Source organism: Podarcis filfolensis, assembly GCF_964270895.1.
Source record: "Podarcis filfolensis genome assembly, chromosome: 15".
In the NCBI taxonomy this organism is placed as follows: domain Eukaryota; kingdom Metazoa; phylum Chordata; class Lepidosauria; order Squamata; family Lacertidae; genus Podarcis; species Podarcis filfolensis.
The window spans coordinates 42,018,458-42,027,978 of NC_139618.1; the positions used below are offsets into that span (position 1 = coordinate 42,018,458).

The 9,521-nt window shown below is 45.4% G+C and overlaps 1 protein-coding gene across 1 annotated transcript in view; it reads left to right on the top strand.

Moving 5' to 3' along the window:
• LOXL2 (lysyl oxidase like 2) overlaps positions 1-6,268 on the top strand; it is a 69,231-nt gene extending 62,963 nt beyond the window's left edge. Inside the window, exons 11-14 of the mRNA XM_083588559.1 lie at positions 1,127-1,242; positions 2,210-2,346; positions 3,605-3,716; positions 4,674-6,268. Coding sequence (XP_083444685.1) covers positions 1,127-1,242; positions 2,210-2,346; positions 3,605-3,716; positions 4,674-4,744 — 436 coding nt within the window. The 3' untranslated portion in view covers positions 4,745-6,268. The remainder of the gene's footprint in view (positions 1-1,126; positions 1,243-2,209; positions 2,347-3,604; positions 3,717-4,673) is intronic.
• The last annotated feature ends 3,253 nt before the right edge of the window (positions 6,269-9,521 follow it).

Sequence of the window (9,521 nt, forward strand, 5' to 3'; positions counted from 1 at the left end):
CCCAGAGGCAGCTGCTTGGCCCCTGTGAGAACAGGCGGACCTCTGCCCTGATCCAGCAGGCTCTTCTTGTGTTCCTAAAGCATGTGCTTGGCTTGATACGATACAATAATCTTTATTGTCATTGTCCCATACAGAACAACGAAATTGAAAAAAACTACATCAGACATTCAAAAACCTACAAGCCTGCTATCCCAGCTATCCCAGCCTGGTTAGCCCCTAAAAACTCTGATACCCCATAATTGAATACAATATACTCACATAAAGACTACCTTACACTGTGTTTAAAACCAAAATCGCATTTGGATAGAAACTGTTTCTCAGGTGGCTAGTCCTAGTCTTTATAACCCTGTACCTTCTTCCAGAAGGCAGAAGCTGAAAGAGATCATTTCCGGGGTGCGCACTATCCTGCACTATCTCTGCAGCTTTCTTATGGCACCTGGAAGCATAGATTTGATCCAAGATGGGAAGAGTGCACCCAATTATTCGCTCCGCAGTCTTTACAACCCTGGACAGCATTGTTTTTTCCCTGACTGTGCATCTCCCAAACCACACACACAGACCATAAGTTAATACACTCTTGTGCAATGCGCTATGGCACATGGACTCAAATGTGCTGTTGTCTGAGTCAGAGTAACATGAATTCCCAGATTAAATGGCTGCATATGGTGTTAATTTCCTGCTTCTATACTAATGTTATAAGGCTAAATTTTTGTTACAAAATTCCCACATTTAGGGTACATTCTGATCTGGCCAGTGAGCATTGTCTGAAAAATGCCTGCTAATAACTTGGTTAAGGAAAGGATCACATGTCCTCTAGGGAATTAGAGCTATGCTTCTGGTTCCACATCACCAATCCTACTGGAAAACAGCATTTCCTCCTCCCAGTGAATAAAGGTGTTGACTTGCTTTGGCTGTAGCATTGCATATGCTATACAACGTTCTGATATGTGTTAGTCTACAGCCCACGAGGCAGGAAGATCAAGGGGTGAAGTTGCTTCCCAAAATAAGAGGAACTACACCCCAGTTGTACGCGCCCATTGGCGCTGTCAATAAATCTGGGCAGCATTGCTGTAGAAGTATGGAACCTGTCCTTAATCAAAATGTTTGCTTTCTTCTGCTCGTGCAGGCATTACCACAGCATGGAAGTGTTCACGCATTATGATCTGCTGGACCTTAATGGGACAAAGGTAGCAGAAGGTCACAAGGCCAGCTTCTGCTTGGAAGACAGCGAATGCCTAGACGGTATATACATTCCTAATATACTCATGAAATACACTCCAATGTAAAATAACCCATTCTGCTCTCATTTCTACTGGGGGTCTACTAAAGATGGGTGGAGAAATGTGTGCAATTCACATTTAAGAATTCGTGATTCTCAAGACAGAATACGTACAAAATGAAATGTAACAATCCTTCAAAATTTGCACTTCTTCAAATGATACAGTGCAGGTCTACAGGAGCAACAAAAAGTTTATTATTTATTTCATAAAATTTGCTTGATGGGGGGGGGGAACCACCTCAAAGCTGTTTACAAGAGTCATACAAAACTGTGTATATTGATAAAAGGTTTGGCCCCCAAAGCAAACATTCCTGAACATAACGTGTGAAAATGCATATAGTTAGGGTGAAATTGCTTGTGAAAAATTGTATATCATGAGAAAACATATGCAAAGGTGTGAGGATTTTTGTCTCAGCTTGTGAACTGATGTGAATTCTTGGCTGTCTTGACATGGCTGTGTTGCAGTCCTCGGTCTGTTGCAAATTGATGGCGGTATTCATTCACAATTGGGACAAGTGTGGTGAGGCAGAGACTCGGTGGAAAGGGAAGTTCTGCTCCAGAGGCCCCTAAAGCTCTGCTTTAAGCATGGTTGGTGCCCCAGTCATCTCTATGCTGCTCAGGGGACAGATGCGTGAGATGCGCACATGGATTGTACATCCCCACTTGGAACCACTTGCTTGACACTTTCATCAGAGCACTAGAGGGGAAGCATAACAGCCCCTGGCAAGACTGGGGACAGGAGAGAAAATAGCCGCTGCCAACTAACCTGGGAGGTGGGGCTGTAAATTAAGCATCCGGGGCATCACAACAAGGTTGGGCTTTCAAGTTCTACAGCCCAAACACTTACCTGAAGCCAGGACTTCCTAAAGGGCCTCTTGGCACCACGCTGCTGCTGACGGTTTTTCACATGTGCTTCCTTTCCCCCTTTAGGTTTCCAGAAGCAATATGAATGTGCCAATTTTGGGGAGCAAGGGATCACGGTTGGCTGCTGGGATGTGTACCGGCATGACATTGACTGCCAGTGGATTGACATTACAGATCTTGTGCCAGGAGAATACTTCTTCCGGGTAGGCTGGGGTTCTTCAGATTCTGGAGTGCTATCAGAGTAGCTGAGAGCCAGTTCATGCCATCACCAAAACCAAGGGGCAGTAAACCTTTTAGGTGGATAGTAGCATTCAGGTTGCAGGTGGTGGCAAGGAGTAAAGGTAAAGGGACCCCTGACCATTAGGTCCAGTCGTGACCGATTCTGGGGTTGCGGCGCTCATCTCACTTTATTGGCCGAGGGAACCGGCGTACAGCTTCCGGGCGAGGAGTACTGCATGTTTAAATGGCATATAAAAGGGGCCAGTTCAGAATGGTGTTTCAGCTCTAGGACAGGGTGGCTGACTTAGGACCAGCAGATGCTGTTGGACTACAGTGCTTGCCATTCTTGGCTACTAGCCATGCTGGTTGGTGCCGAGGAGCTGGAGTCCAGCAGCGGCTTAAGGGCCACACCAGTTCCCTGTTCCTGATTTAGGAACCCTCTAGATATTTTGCAACTTTTGAACTGACCATTAGGCAACCTACAAAACCATAATATGCATTTCTCAAGATACTTCTTCAGAGTTAATTGCAAATAGAAAGCAAAGGACAACTTGAAAAATTCCTGCCTGTGGTCACATTAAATATCAAGGTCTATTCATAAATACTTGATATGTTTGGTATAAGTATCAGCCTTGCATTGCAGCATGGAATACATTTTATGTTATTCATTTTGCTTTAAGCTTTTATTATTATTTTATTTTTTGTACCCCTCTTGCCTTCATGACTATTCTTATGATTTTTATTTTTATAAGTAACAAGGTCTTTGAAAAATGATAATGAAACCACAATAAAATAATCTAGTTTTTTAAAAATTCTGTGGTGTATAAATAAATAATATTTACTTGGGTTTAACCCGCCCAATTGGTGAACAATTGTGTCTGAAGTTGTATAGAATGAGTAGCAAATAATTTCAGGGAAATAGATTGTTTTTATTCATTTATGCTGTTAATATGTGATGTTAAGTTCTCAAAAAGGATGAAAAAGTTGAGACACAAAGAAACAGGATGTGAGAGAGTGCAGAGAACTCTGGTCTCCAAAATTAGTCATACTTTGAGTAGACCTATTGAATTGCATATTCCACACCTCCGCAAACAGGATAGTTTGAATACATGCAGCCCCAGTTCCTGAATCAGAAACACCATTGAAGCACCTGGATTGCACAAAGAAATCCCCCCACTTCTGGATCAGGATCTATGTCTGAGATAAGATGGCCCTAAGATCCCTGTGTCTGTCCTTTCCCAGATCATTGTCAACCCAAACAAAGAAGTGGCAGAGTCCGATTATTCCAATAACGTCATGAAGTGCAAGTGCAAGTACGAACTTCACCGGGTCTGGATGTACAACTGCCATATAGGTAAGTTCATTATAGAAGAAAAAGAGAAAAGTCTAGTGGCAGAGATGAGCTTTGCATCAAGGGGGTGATTCAGCGGTGTGTGTAAAGCAAAGGGGAACCCTGACCAGGCAGGCTGGCAGGAGCTGGAGTCTGACAACAACTGGAGGGGCACAGGTCGCCCACACTGGAGTGTACACATCAGAGTGTACAAGGATTCCTTCCTTTCTGCCCCCCCCCCCATTTCATTACTCATTTGTTAGAATGACATTTGTTTAGTTAATGGGCACTAGTTTGTTCACTTCTGTAACTCCCATTCATTTTCCTCTTGTGATGGATGTCAATGTGAGACTTGGCCTGTAGCACTGTCTGTTGCTTGGGAGTTTTCCACCCAGTTGGCATGACATTTCTAGGCATCCTACTACTCTTTCAATACACTGGACCAACCAAATTTCAGATAAAATCTACATTTCATAGGCAGTTTTAAAATACAGACAACTCCCCATTTAGATTCCCATTGCTTTCTATGAGGAGACATGACTGTTCTTCATATGCTTGTCGCTTCTGTGTTTTCCATCCAGAACTAGCACAAAATATTTAGTTATTCTACTATCCAGACATGCGCAGTGGGGTCTCCAGTTTACAAGGCACGGAGACTCAGCCTAACTCCTTCCTGTAACATTTCCCTGTAACATTTCTGTGACCTGTACAGGCTGCAAGTGAAATTAATTGGTTTTTGTTTGCAACTTATTTATCTGAATTCTCATTTGTTTGTTTTATTTAACTTATGTACTACACTTTGTTACCAAAAAATGCTAGAGTAATTTACACAATTAAACAAATGAAACGTGTTTTTTAAAAGAAATGCAACCCTAGTAAAGGGCAATTTAGACACACGGCTTTCTGCTTTCAGACACGGGTAGCAAAACTGCCTATGACACTGTCTTTTCCCATTTTTTCTCCCCCTCACCCGGACTGCAGCTGATGCCTTCAGTGAAGAAATAGAGGAACAGTTTGATTTCAATGGACTCCTCAACAACCAAGTGTCTTAATTGGCCTCTTTTTAAGGAGGGAAGAATACCTTTTCCCAAGATTTCCCTAACCACTGCACAGAAAACTAAAGTAATCAAGCAAACAACTATGAACTTTTAAAATTAGCTTTGTAAGTTATTTTCAAGTGTGTGCTCCATGCCTACTTTATGGTGTTCAGCAGAAGAAAACGGGTTGACACTTATTTCACATCCATTCCAGCTGAATGACGATTTTGCACTACCTGCAAGACCTCCTTACCCTTCGTGGGGACCCTAACTTATTCACAAGGAATTATTTGCAAGCTCTCATCACACCTTTGTTCACTGCGGTGTACAGAGGCAGCAGCGCCACCTGCCCACAACCTGCGTAAAGGATGCCTGAGGCTGCCAAAATATTTTCATTTTTAAGGGAATTCCTTTCTCGGCCTTCGTGTTCTGCCTTGATAAAGATTTGAAAAATCCGACTCTACACCACTGGCACAGAACAGAAGAATCATGACACACAGAGGTCTTGAGACACTCTGCCGTATTAATTTCCTGTACTGTCACACTCCTTGGCACCTCCTCCTCTGAGAGCACATCTGACACTCAGTTTTGACAGAAGGTTTGAGATACCACAGTGAGGAAAAATCTGCCAAGTCATTGCATATATCTTGGTTTTTGATGCCACTAGACTGTGAATTTTTTTTAAGACAGTAAGCTATTCCCTTGCCTACATTTTTCCTTTGACCCGTACCTTCCTGCCACCCCCCTTCACTTCCCACCCCCACCATGAATACTGCAAATAAGAAACCCACTACCAAAGATAACTAATGGCTTTGTGCCCTCGAGGTCACACATCCCTTCTTATTAAGTCAGGCTATCCTGTGATGGCGCAGGGAGGGAGAGCTTAAAACACACACATTAGTAAATGCATAATGGTGCTGAGCACATGTGCCTCTGTTTGTTTGAGGCCATGCACTTGCATTGCAACAGGTGCCGACAGATCTACACCCTACTTGAATCTCTTAAAGTGCTTTTTGTTCAGGAAAAGAAAGAGCTGGTGTGATTTGTGTTGTTTCCAGTGACTAGAACCAGCTGCTGTCCTTTTATTGCATTTTGTTTTGTTTACTCTTCTGCTGCATGGTTAAAGAATGGGACTGCAAGACAGAATTAGTTCAACCTTGCCTCTCTGGAGCAGACCACAGTTCATCTAGTCTAGCCTTCTGCTTCCAGAAGCAAACAGCCAGGTGCTGCAGGATGTTCAGAAAGCAGGACAACAAAGATAACGGTCCTCTATTTGTCCTAAGCACCTGGTAATCAGAGGTAAAAAGGTAAAAATCAGAGGTGTACTGTCTCTGTCCCTAGAGGCTCTGCCATAGCTACTAGTCATTGGTAGACCACGCTCTATGCGCCACTTGTTTTGGTACAATGGGTGAAGGAATTAAAAGGATACCTAAAGCTCAGGCAGAGAACACAAGAGTGATTTGGGAGCTTTCCCTTCTTAGAACCTCTCCATCACCTCCCTTGTGTGATGTGTGAAAATAAAAAAAAACTTCTATAACTGGAGAAATGAATCATAGACCCACACACAGTGCTATCAGAATTGTATTGTCCGCTAGTGGAGAGACTAAAAAGCAAGCTAGGTTCATCTTTCCCACAGCAAACCCATTCTCTCATCCTCCACTTCAGGCTGCAAAAAGAGAGTAAGAGTCACTAGACCTTTTTTTGCATGGAAAATGAGGATTACGGAAAGACATTTTAGCTATGCAAAGTACTATATGAATAACTTGATGGTGATGCTTACTGCTTCTAGATGTTTTGCAGTAATGCACAAGAAGGATTTCATTGTCTGTTATTCTTTCCCCCATGTATAACCTACTTCACAGGGGTGTTGTGAGGCTAACGGCCAGTTCACATAGCCAGGCTAGGGCTGGCCACTTGGTTCCTTCGGCAGGTGATGAGTGTAATCATTTGACCAGGAACCAAAGCCAGCAGTATGTCAAGGCACCCAAAGTCCACACTGCAATGATGCAAAGCAAGCGATGTGGGGTGGTCAAGCTGGCCTGGCGCATGAGGGGCAGGAGGAGCCACGCAGCAGCTACCAAGTTGAGAAGGGGGGCTTGTTTCCCATGGGTAGGAGCTGGATGAGACATCCAGAGGCCTTATTTGTGAATGATTGACAGCAGCAGTTTAGAATAGCCTGAGGACCACAACACAGGCCACCTCCATCCCTCCACCGTTGCTGCCATTATGCTACAACCAAAATAGAAAAAATGTTGTCTGGAGCTGGGCTGTATGGAAATGCCAGGCAAGGTCTCCAACTACTACTGCAAGGGAGTGGGGGGGGGGCAGGAATCTGCATTATACTTCATCCACCACAGTGGAGTTTGTCAGAAACTTTGCCTCTTTGGGAAGAGTGAGGCTTGTTCCAGACTACCTGAGCCTGGCAGCTGTGCTACGTCAGCCATGTGGAGGCTGCAGCAGCAGCAGCATAGTAACTGCCAGAGCAGCTCCTCCAATGTGCAATACTGGGATCAGGAACACAGCTACATCCCATGCTGCCCAGGATGTGGCCATTCTGAGTGGCAATCAATAGAAGGGATTAGAGAGACATCAAAAGTTGCCTTCCAGCAAGTCAGACCACTTATCCATCCAGCTGAGCACCCTCTACTCTGACTGGCAGGGGCACTCCAGGGTCTCCACGGGAGAGCCTTCCAGCACCGGCTACTTAATTTTAAGATTCACAAGCCATCGCCTGCAGGTGCCAGGGATAGGATTTTCTGCCTCAAGCCATGTGCTCTGCCACTGAGCTGCGGTCCGTTCCCAGCACAGAAGTCTGCAAGCAGGAGATGCCTCTCGCCTGCCACACCTTCAGGCAGCTGCTCAGTTATGGTGACTGAAGGCTGGGCTATCAGCTTAAGCGCTAAAGTTCTCCTCCTTCCCTGGCTGATATGGCCAGCAGTCAAACTCTTTCCATGTGCCCTCAAGCTGCTTCTGGTGCCCATAGGCTCTGGGTAGAGCCCACATTGCTGAAGTGAAACAGGTGGGTATGCAGAGGTCAGTCCATAATTGAGTTAAGCAGGCTTGTTCACAGCAATTGAGCCAGTGCTTCCAAAATTTAGGCCCTGAGCCTGATTCCAATGCAAGGGTTTCCAGTGCTTCTCAAACTTGGGCCCCCCAGCTGTTGTTGGACTACAGCTCCCATCATCCCTGACCCCTGGTCCTGCTAGCTAGGGGTGATGGGAGTTGTAGTCCAATAACAGCTGGAGATCCCAGTTTGAGGAGCACTGGCTTAATCAGTAACAGGCCTGCTCAAGTGGAGCTGCAATGGGCTGACCTGGATTCCCAATGTTGTGCATCGCTGCTGGTTACCAAGGCAGAGCGACATGGGAGCAGGGAGCTTGACAGAGCCATGGAGCCAGCCCATGACGCTTCATGGTCCTGATGCTGCAGCCAAGCCAAGCCCATCACTGGCTTTCCCCTTCTTCCATTGGTAACTGGCAGCGACACGCAGCTTGGGGAAGTCAGGTGCTGGCTGTGGCCTTGCAACTAAAGGAGAGAGCGAGAGGAGACTGAATCTCTACCTGACCCACTGAAGAATCACAGCCACCTCCCACAATGGTGTTTCCTGCTTGGCAGGGGGTTGGACTCGATGGCCCTTGTGGTCTCCTCCAACTCTATGATTCTATGAATCTGCTGCCAGGCAGGATTGATCTCCTATACTTGTTTGTTCCAGGTTGGTTTTTTACAAACACAACTTATGGCAAATGGGCAGTTTTCCCTCTCTTATCACTAACGGAGAAGAAAGTTAAGATCCAGAAGGGGCCACTTCCCCAAAAAGGAACCAGTTAGAGAACAGGAAGTAGTTGTTACAAGATAGTGGGCAACAGAGGATTCAGAAAACCACCGTGCATGTTGATTTGTGTATTAACAGCTTTAATTTTAAAGAAGAAAACCCAGAAAAAAAATATTTACAAACTTCAGTAAATAAGATATTGACTCCTGCAAACATGTCTCTCTCCTGTCTGCTTGTAAACTAAAACAGCCCCCCCCCCTCCAGGCGGGGGCAGGGATGTGTGTCTCACTGGTTCTCCCTACATAACTGAATGGAAGTTTTCCTTCCAGTGAGTTTGCAGCTAAGTGCTCACCTACAGGGGGGCTCAATGTGGGGTAGAAGCAGACTAGAGCTGGGGCAGCTCTGGCCCTCCTGATGCTGTTAAGACCCTGCTTCCCGTCCGGTCCAGCAAGCATTTGCACTGGGGTCAGGGATGGTTGGAACTGCGAGAGCCCCCCACCCCTTAAGTATACATTCTGCCTCCATCTCATCTCTTCAATGCACAGTGGCTCCTCTGGGAGAATTTCTAGTGGACAAATGGCAAGGAAGCACTTGATCCTTCAGTTGCTGCATTCCCCCCACAAGGAGATCCAAACCTGATTTTCAAACACACACACTTGGAACCTGAAATGGGTGAATGGAGGGGGCAGGGGGTGCATCTTCTGCACTCCCACCCCTGGAAATTGTGCTCTCTCCTCTCCACTTCACAAGAGGTTTGGAAGAGACATGGAAAGGGAAACAAAAATTGTCCAATTCCACCTTAATGGGCCCAAGGAACGTCCCGTGCAAACAAAACACCAGATCCCAGCCCCGGCCAACTTTTCAGAGCGCAGGTTTTTAAATTAAAATAATATCAGCCAAGTCACATATACATAGAAGAAAACCTTTATAAGGTATTTCAGTTCTATTGCACTTGGCTAATTGGGACAGCTCTTCTTGTGCTAGAGCACCCTCTTGTGGTGCCTGTATGAAGGTCAGCCT